This window comes from Planococcus citri, chromosome 3 (assembly GCF_950023065.1).
Source record: "Planococcus citri chromosome 3, ihPlaCitr1.1, whole genome shotgun sequence".
Taxonomy (NCBI): Eukaryota; Metazoa; Arthropoda; class Insecta; order Hemiptera; family Pseudococcidae; genus Planococcus; species Planococcus citri.
Genome location: NC_088679.1, coordinates 12,610,731 through 12,633,858, shown reverse-complemented (window position 1 = coordinate 12,633,858; position 23,128 = coordinate 12,610,731). Strand labels below are relative to the sequence as shown.

The following is a 23,128-nucleotide window of genomic DNA, read 5'->3' as shown; positions in this document are numbered from 1 at the left end:
CTCGTTTCCTTTCCTGTTGGTGCTTTTTTTTCAAATGGTCTGGTAGATGAGATACTTTTTAAAAGTATTTTCAAATAACATTTTTCCAAGTTTTATACCAATTCGTGGTTCTTTTTTTCACTTTTTAGAGATGGGGTAAAGTTGAGGTGGGAATTTGGAGGGAAAACCGGAGATTTAATTAATCTTTTGTGGACTCTCTGTTTGAAAGAAATTTTAGAGAAAATGTTGACAGTAGGAGTGTCAATTGGAAGGGACCCGGGGGGGGGGTATTACAACTTGAATGAAACATTTTTATAGCTATAGTGTGTTTTCACGTTCAATGTTTCTGAGTTGAATTTTCCCAGAACCCAAAATTATTTCCGGAAAATGGGACTTTGGTGAATTTTTTTTTTTGCTGTTTTGATGCACCCTTCGTCCTTGAAAATAAATTCTTCCAAAAATCAGAATAATTATATTTGTCAAACATTCTCCACTCGAATCATTAGTGATAAAAAATTCTACCCCTCCCCCCCAACAAAAAATTGAAAAATTCAGGTGAGCTTTTCTACTTTTGGGTTATTTTTGGACAACCTCTCCTTTCTTTCCCTCACAGTCTCATCTCAAAAACACATTTTGAAAACCAATACAAAAATTCAGGAAGTTTTTTTTTGTGAAATTGGTCTCATCGTCTAGATCTGTTCTAGAAAGCTTCTCAAGTTGAAAAAAATTACATGTAAAAGAGATAATTCTTATTAAAAATTCTCAATTTTTGATTCAGAATTTTTCAAACAGGGATAGACGTATCTATCTCAACTGCCAGAAAAAATTTTGAACCAGACAAAGCTAAATTAAAAGAACTTTCAAAAATACATCACCGGGTAAAATTTCAGGCGCTGATGAGAATTTTTAGATTTTTTGGTAAATTTTCAAGAACTAAATTTTGGCCGAAAATAGGGAAAAAATTAAAATTTTACTTTTAAAATATTAATCTAGAATTTTGTAAGTGCTCTATTTTCCAATCTTCTGAATTGATTAGAAACGGTTTAGAACTATTTTGAGCAGTTCTGAATTAGTCTCCAGCAGATTTTTCAAAGCTATAAATTTCAACAAGATTTTATGCAATGAAGTTGCAAAGCTAAAATTCACTTTATATCTTGATTTCGACATATTATACTGAGTGAATTGGGGTAATTTCAAGCAGTTTTGAATTCTCCAAAAACTTTTTGAAAATTCCAGTTTTTGAAAAAAAAATTATTAAAATCCGTTTAATTTTAACTTCAGCACGTGAAAACAGTATTGGTGCTTGTTAGTTGACTTATTCGACTGTTTACATACCAATTTTTTCAATCTTGGAAAATTGGTTTGTAATTGGTCATTGAACGGTTTTTATGACAATTTGTGAAAATGTAGAATTAAGAATATAGCTGGAAGCTCCGGAACGACTAGAAACTACCTTCGATCAATGCAGAATGTTTAAATTATGATGTAACAAGTAAAGTACCGTAAACTGGGGTAACATTGAAGGATTTTTCAGTATTTTTTATGTTTAGAGGTATGAATGGCGGAGGTAGGGGAAATGTGTGTGCTGCTTTTGATAAAGCTATGTCAGCACTACGTTTTGGCGGTTACAGAAGTTGCCTACCTTTTTCCTGTCAAGCGCAAGAGCCAAAAGAAGTGCCCTTCAAAGTTACCCAGCGTTTGGGGTAACTTTGAAGACCCCTTGAAATGTGCTTCAATCAAGGTCAAAAATTATCAAAAACATGAGTATTCACTTTTTGGTCACTTTATACGCGTCAAGTACTTACAAAATGATCCATATTCACAATTGAATTTATGAAAGAGTGCTCCAAAATGATAATTCGGAATTTTTCTAGTTTTCAGGCGTTTTTCATGCATTTTGGCCAATTTGATCCAATTTTATGATTTTTTAATGATTTTAGAGCTGTTTTTCAAGTTTTCACATCGTTTTTAACAAGTTTACAAGCATTTTCATGCATTTTCGTCCAATTTTACCAAAATTTCATGATTTTTTTATAGACTTCAAAGTTACCCCAGTTTGAATATTATTTTTTTACTCCTCAGGGAACAACTTTGGCACATGAACAAATGCGCTAATTTATAGTCGGGAGATGTACCAACACATCTATAATGTCACTTGACTCGTTCTTTGAAAATTCAAAATTCCAGACACCAAGCTTTTCATGTTAATTAAAATTGATAAAAACAGCACTTTTTTCGCTTGCTTTTTCACTGGTGTTGGAACCACTAGTTGAAAATGATAAAATAGGAAAAATAATCGCCAAAGTGTACTCTATCCATTCCCGGTGTCAGAATTGTTCCATACTTCATAGTTCCACCGCCATGGAGCATAATATGATGAAAAACCGCACCCTTCAATGTTACCCCGCGATTTCAATGTTACCCCAGTTTACGGTACTTGAATTTCAGATTTCCAACTTCATCGAGTAAAGTTTTATCGAGATTTAAATTTTCAAAAATCTCCTGAAAGGTCTGCAACTGCTCAAAACGGTTCGAAACCGGTTCCAATCGATTCAGTAAGACCAAAACAAGCGATGTATCAAATTATAGCTTTCTATGTCAATTTAGTGAAATTTTGATTTTTTTTTCATTTTTGGTCCTTTGATTTTAAAAAATTCACCAAAAATCAAGCAAAGCATTTTAACAACAGAAATTTTGGTTGGTGATTTTTGCATGCTCTTTTATCCAGTTCAAAAACTTTCAGCAAGTTGGGAAACCAATTCTTAGTGAATAAGTCAAATTTTATGAAAAAATCTTCCCCAGTTCTCAAATCGTACTATGCTGGATCTTCTGAACCAGAACCTCACAAAATTGATGAAAATTCAAGTACTGGAATGAAGGAAATTGTTTTAAAATTTTTCAATCTCTACATCAGAATTTATATCCAGCGAGGAAAAAACCTTTAGAACTGAAAAATGGCGAGTAAGAAATTTTTCCAAATTTTCCGATTTCTGTTTCCGAATCTTTCAAAATATTATCCTTTTCCAAAAAACCATTCTTTGATCGGTGCTAAAACAGAGATGCTGATATTGTTTGGGACTGTCTCTAAGAGAAAGGCGTTTACTTGAAAATTGAGGTTATTTAGAGCAAGTCTGGCGGAAAAATTGTGGAATTTCAGACAAACTTTGAAATATTTCTTTAAAAAGTGGCTTAATTTTCAAGTTTTTTTACTCGAAAATTGAAATTTTTTAAAATCCTATTTTCTCAATTTAATGCGAGATGAAGGAGAGGAGAGGAGAGGAGAGAACTTTAGACTGCCTTTTTTTAGACCTGCGAAAAATTAAAAAGCTGGAAATCACAATCTCATGAAAACCAACAACTTGAAGTGAAGATGAGAGTACAGAAAGTCAAATTTTAGACAAGGGGAAATCCTAATCGTCAATGATGATTTTTCATTCTTTCCCAAGTGACAAAGGAATGAAATTTTCAGATGATAAACCACAAATATTTATTTTTGGAAACACAACTATTGTTGTAAATTATTGAAAACGATGGAAACCCATTGATAGACACCTAAAATTACTTTTGAACTTCTCTCACAAAAGTTCTATCATTTAAAAGTATAAATTTTATCTTCAGATTCCTTTCTATGCCTTGAAGAATTTTTTTCAACTCATGAGAGACATTTCCCAACTGGCAAAAAAAATTCAAGGTTTGAAATAAGCTACTTAGGTACTTCAGAAGAGCACGAAGAAATACTTACCCCACACTGGGCAAAATTTCAAATCAAATGACGTAAAAAAAAAATGAAAATTTGACTTCATTCTTCATTGAGTTACAAAGCCGAAAAATACGCACCTTTCAAATCGATTCAAAGCAGTTTCAAGCCATTCAAGTATATACATATTACGTGAATTCTCTAGAAAATTTTTTGAAATCTCAATTCCAACAAAATGTCACCATAACAAGTTGAAAAGCTGAAATTGAGTATTTAATGTAAACCAACTTTCGACCTCCAAAATCAATTATAGTCGTTTTAGAGCCACCTGAAATTTCTTAGAAATTCCAGCACGCCAAAAAAGCTCCAAACAAATCCATACCAGTGATTTGAAAAATTTTAGGGCAAATTGAATAGGTATACATATAAACGGTAATAGAGGATTTTCGTAGTTTGCTATTGTACACATTCCTCTTGTTACGAAGGAATGAAATTTTCAGATGACAAACTCCAAATACAAATACATATCTACTTATTCATTTTTAGGAAACATGCACAACTATTGTTGTAAATTATTGAAAACGATGGGAAATAAAATGATGGACAAGTTAGACACCTGAATCATTTTAAAACTTCACTCATAAAGTTGTACCGGCCACTTCAAACGATAAATTTTATCTTCACATATATTTCTTTAACCTCTTGAAGAATTTTTTTTTCACTGATAACTGAAATTTTCTAATTGGCAAAAAAATTCAATGTTTGAAATAAGCTATTTATATGTACTTCAAAAGAGCATGGAGAAATATCCCACCCCGAGCAAAATTTCAAGCCAAATGACGTAAAAAAATTAAAATTTGACTTCATCGAGTTACACAGCTGAAAAATACTCAAGTAGGTGTCCTACTTTGGACCTCCCAAATCTATTCAAAGCTGTTTCAAGCCATTTGAGTATATGTGAAGGCGCATACAAAAAGGGACCATACGACCAAAAAATTAAAAAAAATTTTTTCTTGAAATTGTTGTAGTAGAAACCCTTCAAGAATCGAATGGAACCTCTTCCTGTAAAATTTCAATTTTGGTCGTATGGTCCCTTTTCGTATGCGCCCTCACTATGAATCATCCTGAACATATTTTGAAATTCCGATTCCCACAAAATATCACCTCAAAAAATTGAAAAGCTGAAATTATTTATTGTTAGCCACAATTTCAACCTCCGAAATCAATTAATGTTTTTTTCAAGTCGTTCTAGAGCCACCAGAATTTTTTTTTAGAAATTCCAGCATGCCAAAAAAGCATCAAACAAATCCATATTATTCCAATGATTTTCAGTGCAAACTGAAGTGAATAGGTAGGTACAAACGGTTAGTTCCCTTTTATTGCGACTTCAAAATTTAACAGAAATCAATGGATCGTCTAGCGTGAGAACCAGAGAAAAATAGATTTTACAGCAAAATCAAGCACTCTATGCGGAAAAATGCAAAGAAACTAAGTTGTAGAACCAACTTGAAATTTTCTACTTCTTTTGAGCAGTTTATTTATTTTCAGAACTTACAAATATCGAATAAGCCACAAGGTCAACCGCCATTCGGAACTTAAAATACTAATAGTATATAGGTACGTGCTACGTAGGAAGTAATTTTCAAATTTTCAATTTTTCATTGGTGTGTCATGTGTCACCTCACAGGTACAAATTTTGAGATTTAATTTGATAAGCTCGAGCTCTTAGGAGTCGTTTGAAACAATTGAATCATCCGAATTAAATAAATAATTCGTGTTAGAGGAGAAAAGCCCTTAAGATTCTTGAATGATCTGCAATCTCTTCAATAGAAAATTTTTCCTTTTCCAAGTCACCTCCTCAAAAACAACCAATTTTCACCATCTATAAGGTACTTCAAATCAACACGACAATTTCAAAAAAAAAAAAAAAAAAAAAAAAATACCACATACTTACTCTGCACCCCTTCCACCCCTCCTTCCCACCTCCACATCACCACCCCTACCACACTCTGAGCCCATATAGAAAGCATATTGAAAGACAGTAAACGGAAGAGGCGCGCATCATGTTTTCCAATGAAGTCATGAAGGAATGAAATTTTCAAATGACAAACCACAAATATTTATTTTTGGAAACACAATTATTGTTGTAAATTATTGAAAACGATGGAAACCATTGATAGAAACTTAAATTATTTTTAAACTTCTACCACAAAAGTTGTAGGTATCACTCAAAAGTATAAATAATTTCATCTTCAGATTCCTTTCTATGCCTTTAAGAATTTTTTTTCACTCACGAGAGAAATTTTCCAACAGGCAAAAAACATTCAAGGTTTGAAATAAGCTACTTACTTTAGAAGAGCATGAAGAAATACCCCACACTGGGCAAAATTTCAAGTGAAATAACGTAACACGGTAACAAAATTAAAATGTGACTTCATCAAGTTACAGGTGTCCTACTTCGGACCTCCCAAATCTATTCGAAGAAGTTTCAAGCCATTTGAGTACATATATACATATGAATCCTGCAGAAAATTTTTTGAAATCTAAATTCCAACGAAACGTCACCTCAACAAGTTGAAAAACTGAAATTATTTAATGTAAATCAACTTTCGACCTCCCAAATCAATATTATAGGTTTTGTGAGTCGTTTTAGAGCCACCTGCAATTTTTTTTTAGAAATTCCAGCATGCCAAAAAAGCTTTAAAAAAATTCCATACCAGTGATTCGAAAAATTGCAGTGAAAACTAAATAGGTAGGTATAGGTAAACGGTTATGGTTCTCTTTTATTGCGATTTCAAAATTTAAGAGAAATGAGCAGCTCGTCTAGCGTGAGAACGAGAGAAAAATGGATTTTACAGCAAAACCAAGCACTCTAGCGGAAAGTCGCAATGAATCAAAATTGTAGAACTTGAAATTTTCTACTGCTTTTGAGCAGTTTATTTTTCTTCAGAACTTACAAATACTTATCGAATAACCAAGAGAGCCACGCCAACAAAAATACTATATACCTAATAGTGTAGCTACGCAGCTGCGCAGTAAGTAATTTTCAAATTTTCAATTTTTCATTGGCATGTCATGTGTTACCTCACAGATTTCATAAGCTCTTAGGAGATGCTTGAAACAATTAAATCACTCGAATTGAATAAATAATTCGTGTTAAAGGAGAAAAGCCCTCAAAATTCTTGAATGACCTGCAATCTCTTCAATAGAAATGTTTCCCTTTCCAAGTCACATCCTCAAAAACGACAAAATTTTCATCATCCATACTTCAAATCAACACGACAATTTCAAAAAAAAACACATACTTACTCTTCACCCCTTTTCACCCCTTCCCCTCCACCTCCACCACACTCTGAGCCCCCATAGAAAGCATAATTGAAAGACAGTAAACGGAAGAGGCGCGCTTCACCGCATAATTTGTAATCTTACGAATACTTTATAATGTAAAATCCGTAATAAAAAGACATACATTTACCTTGGCGGCGTGAGTTCGCAGACTAGATTCGGTGGCAAAACCTTTACCGCAAATTGTACAATGAAATGGTCGGTTTTTGGCTCGTTCAACTTGCGCGTCGTGGTTTCTTAGGTGCTGCTGCAGATTAGACAATTGTATGAAGGCTCTTCCGCATTCAGCCAGGTGACAACGATAAGGACGTTCACCTAGAAACGAATATATTCAAAGGTAAAAATAGTAAAAACATCGTCGATATATGGGAGAGAATCAGTATAATAAGTAACAGGTGTAGCTTATTATAGGTAACCCTATCCTAAGGGTTGGTACATCTTTTTCAGGTATATATTATCTATGTACTAATGTACCTATGTAGTACAACAAATACCGTTAGTCGTTTGAAAAGACAACTTTGAAAACTAATTGCTTCGAGAAAACTATACAAAAAAAATATAAGAAGTGGTATTATTCCAAGTACTTCATATATGAACACACCTGAGTGAGAGAACCTCTACCTCTTGTATTCTTATAGGTAAAATAAACATCGTAGATCAATAGGCATATAGGTATTGAAGTTGCATACAATATATCTACATGTACACGTCTTTCAACAAAATGCATCGCTGCATCGTTTCAATGTAAATTTATTATACATATAGGTATTTTTTCACCACACTAACTCGGCGCTAGCTGCATATTGAAAAAAAAAAAAAATACAAAATACATCCACATAAAATCATCAGTGTTATTGGTCAAATGGCTAGATGGCTGGCTGGCTCACACACACACGTTCATATATAAATATAAAACACGCGATATAGTATTATTTTAAATTTTCATGTAGCATGACCAACGAGGTAATAACATATCGATTACATTTGTAACGTCGTCTATAGGTATAAGCGCAGTCTTATAAGAGTAATATACCTATATGCAAACTATTGTTTATTAGCTCTATGTTCATTGAAAATAATAAAACTGGATTTCCTACTCATTAGAACGAGTTTAGATATTTTTTTTGCCTGTGTTTTTTTTTCTCTACTTGAGAGTACTATACGTAGCGTACGTTAAGCTAAGTTATACCTTTACAGCTAGCGTCGTTTAAGTTATGGTATTTATTGAAAGTTTTATGGGTTTCGTTGGCTTCATTAAATACGCGTTTACTCGTCGTTGTATGTTGTATGCGCCGTGTACAATTTATTTACAATGTTAACGCGATTGTAATTCATTGGGAAGATACCATATACTTTTTTTGATATAGGAGACTATGGTCAATTTACGATTGATTTCAGCTGCTTTACGAGCTGCTGACCTATTGACAGTGAAAAATTGGAAGAGGTAAATCACCGACTTTGGATTAATTACGTAATACGAAGGATGCCAGACAGACTTAAGATGGGCCTCGTCTCATTTAAAATGGGCCATTTTTGATCCTAAAAGCCACAGAAAAAATTTCAAATTTTGTATCTTTAAAGACGTTTTCTGACTGATTTGAGGACGCTGAGCATGAAAATTACGTTCATTTTGCATTTTTACGAGGCTGACGTTAATTCGATATGTGAGACAAACGAGTGAAATTGTGGGAAGGCATTATAGATGTAAGCAATTTTGATGAAAAAATGGCCTGAAGAACATAAAGTCGACCAGCTTATTAGGTACGAGATGAAACAACCCTGCGTTGATTATCGATATAAATGGCAGTTCTTTTAAGAAGAGAAAATATATCGTGACGACGACTTATTTTTAATTTCCTATGAAATGTAGATAGGTAAAGCAATATTTTTTGTTTTTCTTTTTTTTTCATTCCAGAACAAAAAGTGTCAAAAATACAGCCATTGGTGTAGATCTTGAGACAACAAATTCTCGAATAAGAATTAAAGACCACGAATAAGGAGTCAAAGTTCTCCAAAACTGTGAAGGAGAGCATTTCACTGCAGAAGTCGTAGGTAAGTTTTACGGTGGAGATGATTAACTTCAAAAATTATTGAAAGCAATAATCAAAATACATATTTTCCATCGAATAATTTTGAATAATTTTGCAGTAGAGAAGCTATAATCACTCTTTGGTGACAATTCAGACATAGAATCAGCTAAATTCAATATTTCTAAATTTTTATAAAATAAATTGGTCGTCAATCTTAGGTCTTGTAAATTGGGTACACTTTCACGTTTCACACGTGAGCATGAGCATTACATATAATATAGAGTGGATCGTGAAAAAAATGAGAAAGGATTTTGACCAAATTGAGTAGAGAGACCTTCATTTTGAGTTGAAAGTTACTCAGAAAAAATTTATCAACTCTGGAGGTGTCTCATGATAGCAGATATGGGACCTCAAAGAGAAGTCATTTTCGAAAAAAATCATAGTTTTTTTGCTCTACTCCTAACCTAACCTGTTATGGAAGAAATGACTCAGTTCCAAGAGATAGTATTTGAGATTTTTGTGATCGACTTAGGCCTTCGCCATCAAAATCGAAGATCTGCTTTTGGGATTTTACTGATCGATTGAAAGTTTTTAGATCGAATATTTTTGGGCGGATTCGTATTTTGAACCCCCCCCCCCTTAAACTACGTTCGAATATTATGCCAAAACATCAGAACTTTTCTGAAACTATGAGAATATTCTAGACAACACTGATAACCAATTTTTTAGTCACTACTGTCAACTTTAAAAACTCGAAAAAATCTGATAATATTTTTGGCTATTTTTCTCGATTTTTGGAAACGACAACAATGCCTTGAAAATTTGAAAATTGGCACCATCATTTTCCAAAATACTCCACCAGTTTCAGAAATGATACATTTCCATGTTTGTAGTAAATTTTTTGACTGTTCAGTGTTACTACAAGAAACCCTAAAAGTGGTCTTAGATTCTGAAGGCAATAGTCTAGGTCAACGTAGAATTTCAAACACAATCTTTTGGAACTGTAGATCATTTTTTTCAAAACAGGTTGGTAGGAGCTAGAACGAAAAAAGCACAATTTTTTGAGGGGAAATGCTTATCTCTTTTTTGAGGACCTCTATCATTCCTTCAGGAACATCTTCAGAACTAAAAATGTTTCTGAAAGACTTTCAACTCAAAATGATGGTCTTCACCGAATTTGTTCAATGTTCCTCGAATTTTTTCTTTTACATTCACTCCAATATGCTTATATAGGTACAATGGTACATAGATACCTATCGTAATAAAATTTTTTCAAGGTGTTGATGGACAATTGCCGAAAACTAAATAAATTTCAAAACTTGGAAGTAGCGGTAAGTAGTCTGCTGATCGAATTTTTCATCGACACTTTGGTGACAATGCAGTAAGCATAAAATCAATGAAATTCATCTCCTTCAAATTCTTCTAGAATTAATTAATCGAAAATTTACACTTCGGCGGAGGTTAAAACAAGTAAAGGTTTTTGATCATTGAATACCTCAGCTTTCCAGAATTACTTATCTATCATGGAGTGAAAAAAGGCAGGTAACACAAATGAATTTTAAAAACTCCAGTTCAAATTCATAATCATATTTAACTGGCGCAAGTGATGGATTTCTTCACTTTTTAATGAAAACGTTGCAAAACATACTTAATTATAAATGCCTTGAAAACATTTTATATTTTTTTTTTTGCCATTTTTCTTCCATTATAAGACTGAAGGTTTAAAGTACCTACCTAGTACATTAAGCTGAATCGCGTACAAAAATCGAAAGTGAAGACCCTAATTTTGAGTTGAAAGTCACCCCTAAAAATTTTAGCTCCAAAGAATTTCCTCGAAGTGAGACATGGTCCCTTAAAGAGGAGGTATTTTCTTAAAATCACGACTTTTTCGTTCTATTCTCCGCAGAACTGAACTGTTGAAAATTTGAAAACCGCTCATTTTTGAGTAAATTCCTTGTTTGAAAGGTATATTTTCTTCTATTAGTAGGTAAGATAACAAAAAATATAATTTCTGAAACTGGAACAATATTTTGGAAAGCAATGATGCCAACTTTTTGATCTTTATTTTTAATTTTAAAAAATCTAGAAAAGTGGCCAAAATAACTGGCCTTATCAAATTTTCTCGACTTTTAAAAGTAGCAAAAATTACCAAACAATTCAGTTTCAAAAATGAAATCTTTCGATGTTTTGGGATAGGTACCTATAATTAATGCGAAATGTTTGAAAAAAAATTTCAAACCAAAAATCAAATGTTTTTTAACCACTTAGAAGAATCTAGAAGTGGTTCAGAATTTTGATGAAATTGGCCTAGGTCGACGCAGAACCTCATCGCAATCTTCTGAGACTGATCCATTTCTCCCATAACAGATTGGACAAAGGCTAGATCGAAAAAAATACAAACTTTGATTTTTTTGGAAATACCACCCTCCCCCTCCAAGAACATTGCAAGGTCTACAAAATATTCTCAGTGACCTTCAAATTCAAAAAGATTTTATCTCGTGCGAACTGCAGAATATTGTGATTTGAAATATTTGTATGAAGGAAGTAATTCATTTTATTTTTTGCACATTTTCATTTCACATCATTGAAAGAAATAATATAATAATTACCTATAATTTATCACTCGTTCACACAGCTGATTTACCCTCAATTTCATCTTCATTTCATCGTATACTACATATATGCAATCAATCTCCGCATTTCTCCGCTGTATCAGTCGTCAAGCCACAAATAGCCTAATCAAATTTTATCGAATTTGAAAATAGCAAAAATGACCAAAAAATTCAGTTTCAAAAATGAAATTTTTCAATGTTTTGGGATAATTAATGCAAAATATTCGGAGAAAAAAGTTTTCAAATGCAAATTTACCCAAAATCGAGTGTTTTTTAACCACTCAGAAGAATCTAGACCATCCAGAGGAATATTTATGCTTTTAAATACATATGAAGGAAGTAATTTATTTTCTTTTTTGTGCATTTTCATTTCAAATCATTAAAAAAAAATGATACTGTAATAATAGGTAATCATTTATCACTCGTTCAAACAGCTGATTTACTTTCAATTTCATCTATATTATTAAATCAACCTCCGCCATATCAGTCAAGCCACAAAAAAAAAAGACAATTAAACCTTACGAGCTACTCTGCTGCCTTTTTCCACAAAATTATCTTTTTTAACCTCAAACACTGCAACCAATACAATCAATCCTTATACTTTGAATATAATTATGAACTCGTAAAACCCCTATGATCCATATCCTTCACTCATCTCCTCAGTTCATCTCCTACCTACACGCCTGTAAAACCTCCACCAAATTCTCACCCAGGTCAAAAAAAACCTACACATTACCGAGTCCACGTCCACGTAAATATCGCTCGTAAAAATAAACATTCGCCACACACAGCTCTAGGCCATGCTACCTGTACACAGACCTCCGGCTTGAACACAGGGCGGCCGCGTAATCTTTGAATGGTACTTTAAAGACTCCGGGTTTACGCATATTTCACTCATTAAACTCTTGTAAAATCAACCTATCAAATAACCAACGCCATCGCCATCTCGCGTAATAATACTCTCAACTGGTTTCTCCACACCTCCTTTTTTTTTTCTCCTTTCATGCTTTCTTTGAATTTCTTTTTAATAGCCCGCTTCGCGTATACTAATTCCTACATAGATAGTCTTGCTACCAATAAGTATGCAATAGTCGAAAGAAGGGATATACCAACATTTATGCAAAACTGCATTATGTGTATTTACGATCACCGGCGGCGGCGTTACGCTAATTAGTTCACAGTGTACGTAATTGAAAGTTGAAAAAACTCGTAAAAAATGGCAAATTGCATTTCTATATTGTTTTAATAGAGGTTTGGGAGTAAGTAAGCTTAAGTACATAGATCCAACTTAGGTAGGTATAATTTTTTATACCATATCGAATACTTATACACACAATATCCAAGTGAACCTACCATTCAGGTATGTATCAAACAGGGTGTCCAGGAAATGAGCGATCAAACTGGAACGACAGATAACCGAGTACCTACTAAACAATTTAGATGGACTTGCTTAATTGCCCATGTTAAAAATTGAAGTTAAAACACACTCGTACAAAAAAAAGTTGAAATAAATTTTTGATCATGAGTATGGATACACTTTGAGAGAAAATTGAGAAAAAACTTGATTAAATGAGTTTTGTTTTTGCCTAAATTTCAAATTGAAGGAGTTATGAGTAAATGAAAATTTAGAGGCTCTAAATCAAGTAGGAAGGGGCCCCAAGCTAAAGTCATTTTTTCGTGAGAATCAATAATTATTTTACCAACTACACCCATATTAATGGGAAAGAGGTGAAGTTAAATTATCTCCACTAATTCAATTCGTGCTACAAATTTTCAAAAAAGTGTGGGCCCTCCGTACCTGAAATTTGAGGCTACAAAATTTTCGTTGGCAACATTGCAATTAATTATTTGTTTTCCTTAACTTTCACATTTTTGTCTACCTATCTTCATCACTTAACCAAGTTTAACAGGACCTATCATTTTTTGGTCAACAGGTGTTTTGCCCTGCAGTACATTTTCGAGCCTCTTATGCTCGACCGTAGGAATTGCTCAAAAGTTTGAAAAATTCCAAAGCCGAAAATGTAATTTTCTGCCATAAAAAATATGTTTATTTGGTTAAGTACCTATATCTACTTGAATTACACCTAAATTTTTGTAAACTTTCACACTTCTTTCATTTGCTTAATTTGGTTTTTTTTTTCAAAAAATTTAATATTCCTCAAACTTGAGAAATGTCGAAGTCAGAAATATTTAGTTCCTGAAGTTATTTTATTTATTTATTAATTTGCATTTTTCTATACACTGGGCGTGTATAATTGCCATGATTTGTATGCCCTGTACGAATTTAGATATCTACTACATTTCATTGAGTACTGAGTAGGTATTTTTTTTTCCAATAGGCTAAATACAGTTTGCAATTTCTAATTTTCTATTAAAAGAACAGTCAATAAAATTTGAAAAATGAGGAATATTATTTTCCATAATCAAAAATGAATGTGGCTTAACTCCTCAAATAATAAATTTTTAAATGCTTTTGCCTTCACCTAGCGCGAGCTGTTTTTGTCATGAAAAATAAACGATAAATTTGTTTATCTTCTTAAAATTACAAATTGTAAAAAGTAAGTAATTTTTCGAATTTTGAATTTCTAAAAAAAATATCGCATAAGTTTAAGAAAATCAAAAATAATATTTTCTACCATCAAAAGTAATGTTGTTCAGCTTCTACGAGTAACAAGGAAACTTCTCAAAATGTCCAGTTGTTCACCTTTAATTTGAACGGGAGCGTGATTTTAGGAAAGAACACAATTCCACAATTCTAACCCCCCCCCCTATAACAAAAATTTCAGCAGCACGAATTGATTTTTTGATTTTTGGCCAATTTTCAAAAATTCAAAAAAGTTAAGCATTTTTGGAAATTTAATGGTGCTTTGAAAAATGATCATATTTATTTAGTAAAAATGATGAAAGTTATTCCTGATACTAATATCACCCCCTCTCGTCCTCTCAAATCGAATTTCACCATTTCTACGAGTTTATCGATATTTTGCTCGATTTCCAGGCGGACATCTCAACTCTCAAGTGAGCTTTTTTGACCACAATCTTTATATGTAAAAAAATTCAATAAAATATCAAAAACTTTCTGCTTGTGGAGAAGTTTTTGAAATTGTCTCGTATAAAATCAACAACGCCTCTAATTCGAATTTCACAATTTCGAGACGATTTGGAACCTCCAGTCCGATTTTCAATTTCTCCAGAATAATTTAAAAACTTCTCCAGACGACGAGGAAATAAATTTGGACACCTAAAAATCGAGTTGTGCCTTATTCTGGAGCCATGCATTAAACAAGGTTTTCCACATTTGGGCCAATTTCCAGACAAGTTCCTCAAAAATGTTTTTTTTTTGGGGGAGGGGGGACGAAAATAGGTGTGTATTTTAACTGGAAAATGCTGGTCAAAATCCCCTCGAGGTGTTTGTCAAAATTGCCTGAGATGAGAATAAACGCTTCAAAAAAAGCTGAAAACAATCCACAACTCGATTTTTAGCTGCTCAAACAAATTTTCACATCTTTCGAAAAAATTTTAAAATTCTGGAGAAGTCGGAAATTAAGCTCAAGGCTCCAAGTGGCAAGAGAGTTGAAGATGAATTTCCATCACTTTAACTGAATAAGTATGCATTTCTTTGGATGGGGGGGGGTACGCACCTATATCTCCAAAAATGGTCAATTTATTGAATTTTCGAAAATTCGCGAAAAATTAATGGAGGCAGTTGAAATTTTGGTTATGGAGGTTTCAGATCGTGCTTTTTCCAAAAATCGCGACCCCGTTTAAATCGGAGGCAGACACCTCGAGAGACTCCCTTTCAATAAGTTATTAATTTTTGAAAGCTATTGGTCCTCCTTTCACTAATGCTGACTGATATTTTTTTTTAAATGCCAAACACAAACTATTAATGAATTGGCTGACTGTATAGTAAACTATCGAATACTAAAAATTTCCTGTAAGCTTTGCCTCACTCGTACCAACACAATAATTACGCAATTACCAAGGTGGAAAGTTATCAAACCGTAAACATTGTTGGTGTACGATTTTTTCAACATAATTCGTTTCTCTTTTATTGTATATCCATAGATACAATAAATACTCGCACAAATTCTACAAACACGTTAAACTCCTCCTATAGTATAGTACTCGTATGATAAAGTAATTTTTACACAAATGGAGGTGTTTTTTTCCATACACATCCAAGCACACAGAGAGGCATCGCTATTCAAACGCATTCATTCAGATTAAGATTAATTGTCTGAATAAAATTTACAGCAAACGTCAACGCTGCTCGCGTTCGCGTACCTGCCTCTTAATGAATGGGAATAATAATGGCCATTAATTAGAATGTTTTCCATTTGTGGACACGTCGCGTCGCCATCGTAAAAAGAATAGTGTTTTTTTCCAACCATACACTTCTTTTCAGCAACCAAACCATACAACATAATATAACGTAAGTATGTATTAAAATAGTACATAAAATTTTATCATGTGTGCATACTCGACTCGTAGAAGAGAACCTCACCGACGTCGGCGGCGGCCGCCCAAGCCACCGCGCGTTGATTGCTTTAAAAAATTTTCACATTCCAGTGATTTTTATGATTATATACGCATCGCCCAGTCGCACTCGACCCCCCTCTTCTCCTTTTAGGCTACGAAAGCCTATGCTTAAATGAAAAATGCACCATCATTGTTCATTGAGCATAAAAAAACCCAAGTGCAAGTTGATTGCGCACGTGAAAAAAAAAATAGAGGAGAGAGAAAAACCTAGCCTACCAATGATATTATAGCCCATGGTATTGCAGTTCGGTTACGAATGAGTGACCATAACTGCAATTACCGTGTGTTATCTGTTGTCTTTCTCTATGTGTAGTAATTTTATTCTTTGTAAGAGATAGAGAGAAAAAAAAAGAAAAACAAATACGTGGGCAGTATTTATCCACGATGGGCTTTTATATAATGGCGGAGGTGGATATCATTCATAGTATATATATATGTACATTGTCCATATCACATTATGTAAATATCCTTTCCCAAGTGTATATTCTTGCTTTTTATATTCTTCAACTCCCTTTTTGTGAATACATATAGGTAACTAAAGTTACCCCAAAGACTCCCCCATCTTTTTACACCTATGTTTCTAAATCTTTTATCGATAAAACCGTCTCGTCGTGTTGTCTATTACACCTTGGAAAAGAAAAACGGTCAACATTTCGCAACAATTTATCCAGTACCCGATACTGGTACTTGTGGGTAACTTGTATCGAGACTAGAGGGACAAAAAAAATATTTTCTAAGGATTTGGAAACGTTCTCAGCATACAATTTGTGAGGGAGGAAGCAGTATACATATAAAAGAGCCAGTTTAACGGTTTTTGGTGTTTTTCATTTTTTGGCACTGTTGAAGTGTTGAAGGATGTATTAGGGTAGAAGAGGCAGATAGAGTTAAAGTGATGTGTGAAGGTATTTTTTTTAGGCACCATGGTACTTATATATTTGGTGAGAAAAATTGCTCTTTTTTAAACATCTATAGACTATATGATAACAGAAAGATTTTTATTCAATGATAAGTATCTTCTTGTACAATCATGAAATATCCACAGTATATAGGTACTTGTAAGCACAAAGTCTGCGCTGAAAATTGGTACTTTACGAAGCATCCAGCGTGAAATACCAGGTTTATGCGGCGATTTTCACGCTCGATGGGAACTGGAATTATATTATAAGCAACGATATGGAATCACACCGCTGCATGGTGTTCCAAAAAGTCGCAGGGTTTTTGACGCAGATGGTGGAGATAATTTGCAAATGTTTTATGAGTTACAGGACCATCAGAAGTATGATGATTTGGAAATAAAAGAATTTGGAAGTGATAAATTTGCAAATCAAGAAACGAACAAACAGCGCTCTAATATGAACAGTGGGACCTCGCTACAGGTAAGGTTACTTTATTGTCATTTTTTTTTTGGTAAGTACATATGTTGTAGTTTGGTTGAAGTGAAATATAGTCAATGCTTCAAAGCAGGAACTTTTGCCATCTTCAAAAGTTAGTGAAGTAAATTTTCAAAATGTGAAAAATTATGTTTCAATTAGTACAAACAGTGGGACCTCACTATAGGTAAGGTTACTTTATTGGTAATTTTTTTTTGATAAGTATGTGGTATGTTGGAGTTTGATTGAAGTGAAATATGGCCAATGCTTCAAATTAGAAACTATTGCCATCTTCAAAAGTTGGTGAAGTAATTTTCAAAATATGAAATACAACGTTTTAATTAGTACGAACAGCCGGACTGCAATACAGGTAAGGTTACTTTATTGGCAATTTTTTTTTTTTTTTGATAATTATGTACTTAGTAGGTATGTTGGAGTTTAATTGATGTAAAATATGGCCAATGCTTCAAATCAGGAACCTTCACCGTCTTCAAAAGTTTGTGAAAAAATTTTCAAAGTAAGTAAGTATGATGTTTTAATCATGTAGTACAAACAGTGGGACCTCACTATAGGTAAGGTTACTTTATTGGTAATTTTTTTTGATAAGTATGTGGTATGTTGGAGTTTGATTGAAATAAAATATGACCAATGCTTTGAATCAGGAACTTTCACCATCTTTAAAAGTTAGTGAAGTAATTTTCAAAGAATGTACAGATGATGTTTCTATTAGTCTGAGCAGTGGGACCTCACTACAGGTAAGGTTACTTTATTGGTAATTTAAAAAAAAAGCAGGTACCTACCTGTACGTTAGCATTTGATTGAAGTAAAATAAATCAGGAACCTTCGCAATCTTCAAATGAGAAGCGTTTTGCGATATGGGTCCTTGTGGTGATTCGATGTTTTTTTATTTTTTTATTGGTGATTCCGACTTACTTTTTCACGAGAAATCGAATGGTGCAATCAGATTTCGCCTATCTCATCAACTTCTCGTTTTAAAAATTACTTGAATATGAATACTTAAAAACTCACATTTTTGGGAAATTGAAAAACAAAGTTTTTGTTTCTTTTTGATTTTTTTTTTCAAAAAAAAGGTCGATGGAAAAATTATTTTATTGTTGTTACCTATGTAAAATTTCATGGCGAATCTGAATTTCTCGGTATTTTTTTGCGGGGTAGTCTGTAACGTTGTGTAAATTCGGCTGTTTACCACAAGGTCCCTTTTCTAAATCAGGTGATGATGAACGAATTTCGTCAAAATTTCACATCCAACCTATGCGCAAGACAACACTGCATCCGAAAATCAAAAAAAAAAATCGAAAAAATCGAAGCAATTCGATGTTTTTTCTCTCCTGAAAAAATTGAAATATCACCACAAGGGCCCTTATCGCAAAACCCCTCCCAAATGTCGCTGAAGTAATTTTGAAAGTATTAAGTAAGTAGGTATCTAGGTGATAATAACCCGGCTTTCTGTTAGATGTCATATACTTATACTACTTATCAGCTATGGCACCTATATTTTTGTTCAAGTTTAAGTAATTCTTTTGAGCTCTGAAGAAAAACAGGCAAATGATTTATTTCAAACATTCTCAACCTTCTAGTACACTTCATGCTCAATTCAGGGAATTGTGTAAAAATGATGACTTGTAGCTCAAACAAAAATCTCAATTCATCTGATTCCAAAATGAAAATGAAAAACAAAAAATTGAAGAAGAAATTTCCAAATGATTGACCAAAGTAATGGGAATTTTCTCTCATGTTGGTAGGTTTGACCAAAAAAAAAAACAAAACAATAATGAGGATTAGAACAAAAGTCGAGTTCAGCATACATGGCAACGGTCCAAATGTACTAGCTGTGGATTAGGTATTTAAGATTATGATGGATTCGAAGTAAATAGTCTACTAATCAAATTTTTCATCGACATTCCTGTTGACTGATTTTTCCTATCCTGAGATTTCATCTATGATCTAAGAAGGTACAGAAATATGTATAGACCTCAAATTTGAATTACGCCACCTTGAATTGAGGGGAAACTTATCAATTGAATATATTTTTGTGGTATTCTGCCCAAAGGCTAATTTTGATTTTTTTCAAGATTCTTTTTTGCTTTATTTCAAAAAACTAGTTTGTTTAAATTCAAAAAAAAAAAAAACACAAAAAAAACCTTCAGGGGTTTCAAATGTTAATTACCTACTTTCGTAAAAGATGAATTTACTCAAAAAATAAGCAATTTGCAATATTTCCAATTGCTCAGTACAACTTTAAAAGTGGTCTTGGATTTTAAAGGCAATGGCTCACCTTCACGCAGAATCTAAAATACCATCTTTTGAAACTGGGGCATTTTTCCTTGAACAGATTTGGTGGAACTGGGGCAAAAAAACTATGATTATTTCAAAAATGCTTCCTCTTTGAGGACCCATCATCACAATTGGAGCACCTTCAGAGATAAAAAATTTCAACTCAAAATGAAAGCCTCTACTGAATTTGGTCAAAATCCTTCACCCTTTTTTTTCGCGATCGATCCTAATGCACGTAGCACGAATGGTAAAACAGATATCGTTCTTGAATGCTAAGACCTAAGTATTCAATTCAAGAAAAAAAAGTTGAATTTGGGCCATTTGATCAAAATTATTGTGAAAAGTGTGGTAATCGAAGAATTCCGACACCCTGAGTACAAATCTAAAGTTGATTTTTTCAAAATAGGTACAATTTTTAATACCCACTCATGAAATGTGCAAGCAAACGATAAAAATTGAATATACTGAGCGATTTTTCGCAGTAATCAACTCCAACTCATTCGAATTCACTATAACTAAAAACTATAAAGAGATAGGTTAATTGGTTTAATTCCAATCAACTAATTAATATGTAGTAAGTACCTGTGTAAGTATGTTATTTTGAACAGAAGTTATCATCATGAACAAATTTGGGAAAAATTTCAGGCTAAGGTTGTATGCAGAGACAATCTTCATACTGATCCTCTTTATTTTACGTAGATAGGTAAGCGAATTCCTCTCAGCAAAACAAAAATTGGTTGAGATGTCTTTGGAGCAAATTTTAAATAATCTTGAGTCGGATGAGTAGGTAGATGTAAAAACACATCCAGTTTGGATACCTTTAGCCTTTAATCGACTCATTCAGAAACAATGCCTCATATGAGGGAGTTGTCCATCTTTTTGTACTGTTGAAAAGAGACAGATTTTGTTTAGACAGTTTTTCTTTTTTCTTTTTGCCTAAGACTGGAATTTAAAAAGTTATTAAAACTTAAAGTTTGTAAGTTCGGGAGATTTTTTGGAATTTTTCGTGCTTTTGCTTAGGTACCTACTTTGAGCAGTATCAACTTTTTAAAATTTAGTTTTAGGCAAAAAGTTGTCATAAGAAAATTTGTTCAATTTTAGACGCTATATTTGATGATCATTTTTTAAATTTTGATTTTTTTTCTCAAAATCTGTTAATAACAGTTTAAGTAAAGCAAGTTGGACAAAAAAAATCGCTCATTCTTTGATGTATACATATTATACCTACTCACTACTCTGATCCATAAAAATTAATGATGACCTTTAATTTTTAAAAACATAACATTTTCGAACCTTTCATTCCGAAAATGAATTTTTTAAACATAAAAATCAAAATTTGTCTAAATTTTCTATTAGGATTAACTCCATAGATTTTGGTATGGCATGGCACAATTTTTAGTTTTCGTAAAAGAAATATGACAATACTTCCCAGAATACGGGGGAGGGAGATGAGAGGTCCTAGATATTGCACGCAATCCCATTTTTTTTTCATCGCCACTTTCTTACATTTCAAGAATTAAAAAAAATCTCGACCCATCTTCAATGTTTTTCCTTTCAAAAAAAATTAAGAAAAGCATACTTTACGAAACACCCTGTACCGTATAAAAATGACAATCGTTAAGTAACAAATAACAAATTACAAAAAACAACGCGGCGGCAGCGTGTAAAAAAAATAGGGAAAAGAACTACGTAAAAAAGGGGAAAAATGAAAAACGATTATCATTACCTTTTAAAAGCATCGGAAAATGAAAATAAATTATGAGGGTTTTTCGTTATTTTTTAAGTATTGAGTAAATTAAAGGAAACGGGTGGTTTTTCTTGTTTGCTGTCGTTCGGCAAAAATCGAAAAGATTTTTAATGGAACATTAACACCTCTATTAAATTGTTGCAGTGATACATAAAGTTTTGCATAAAAATACTCGTAATACAGATGAGAAAAAAATGATGACCAGAGTCAAAGTATAAGTATGTTGTATTGGTTACGTATTTCGAAGGAAGTGAATTTATTAGGGTTGGATTGGAAGGGAGTGGGGAGGAGGAGGTGAGTAATTTTACATGTAAAATATACATAGGAAGTGGGTGCATCTTTGTATGTTTTAATTTTTCATCAGCGACAGTTTTAGAAATGTGTTTTTCGTAATTTTCATCAAATTGTAAACCTACCTAAAGTAATCGTTCATCATCTTATTTTTTTTTTTGAATTGTACAGAAACCAAAATCGACTATCTCATCAATAGCTTGAATTGTTTTTATCTTTTCAAATAATAAGTAAGTAATTTTTAATCGAGGTTAATATTTTCGACTTATTCATCAATTCTTGCTCCTTGCTCAAAGCATACATTTCATGATAAAAATATTCATCCCTAAAAATACTCCCAATTTCTCGACCAATTCAATTCCTACACAACCCAATCTTACTCCAATTCTTTACAGCACGTTGCTAAAATAAAAACCAACTTTTAGAACCCATTCGAAAAGTAAAAACGATTAATTTAAAAAAGGCTTTAAAAAAGGGAGTGTGAGTTGGTCGACGGGTACACGGTCGTTAGTTTTTTGTCAACGTGATTCGAATTCTATTGGCTGTTTAAAAATATAGCTTTCGTCGCACCATTTAGGTAAATACGTCTGTGAGACGACAGCGAGAGAGAGACAGATAGAGAAAAAAAAGCTCAGAAATATTCACGCCGCCTGCGCCATCCAGCGATGAAAAATTCTCTCATTTGTCGACTCTCTGCGATCAAATCAAGCTAATGCATTTTTCACACGCTGCCGGAATTTTTTTTTCACTCTGCTTCAATCAAACGGTTTTAGGTTGTTCATTGAAATAGACAGAATGAAAAGAGGTAATTATTACACCGAACCTTAGCCTCGACCAGCAATAGGGTTCGAATATGTACCTATAGTTGCATAAAAAGAGTACATAGTACCGAAGGTCCATTATCATAACGAGTTTAAAACAAAAGAATATTAATTCGTTAGATTAATCCCTTTTCATATCCTAGAAGAATTTTTTTTTTTCATCTCGAAATGTAAAAAGATTCCTGGTAGGTATTTTTTTTCCTACTTGCGAAGGGATCGTCCGCGTACGTCCCTTTCCTGTTCAGTGTTCACGTACCTACCTCGAGTTCCCATTTGTCCTGTTCTGTCCCTTTTGAAATTCTTAAATTTTAAGACCCGGACCGTTAAAAGTCTCATTGTTTTAAGAACATAAATAGACACTTCCTGCTAGAGTATTTAAATCACGACGCGATGAGAAAT

General features: G+C 33.1%; 1 protein-coding gene across 5 annotated transcripts in view; it reads right to left on the bottom strand.

Annotated features, from left to right (window-relative positions):
• LOC135838371 (putative uncharacterized protein DDB_G0289263) overlaps positions 1–23,128 on the bottom strand; it is a 360,678-nt gene that overhangs the window by 28,638 nt on the left and 308,912 nt on the right. For 4 of the 5 annotated variants that reach the window (XM_065353973.1, XM_065353971.1, XM_065353969.1 and 1 more), the window contains one exon: positions 7,146–7,336. In XM_065353973.1, coding sequence (XP_065210045.1) covers positions 7,146–7,336 — 191 coding nt within the window. The remainder of the gene's footprint in view (positions 1–7,145; positions 7,337–23,128) is intronic. The other variant, XM_065353970.1, reaches the window with a different exon arrangement.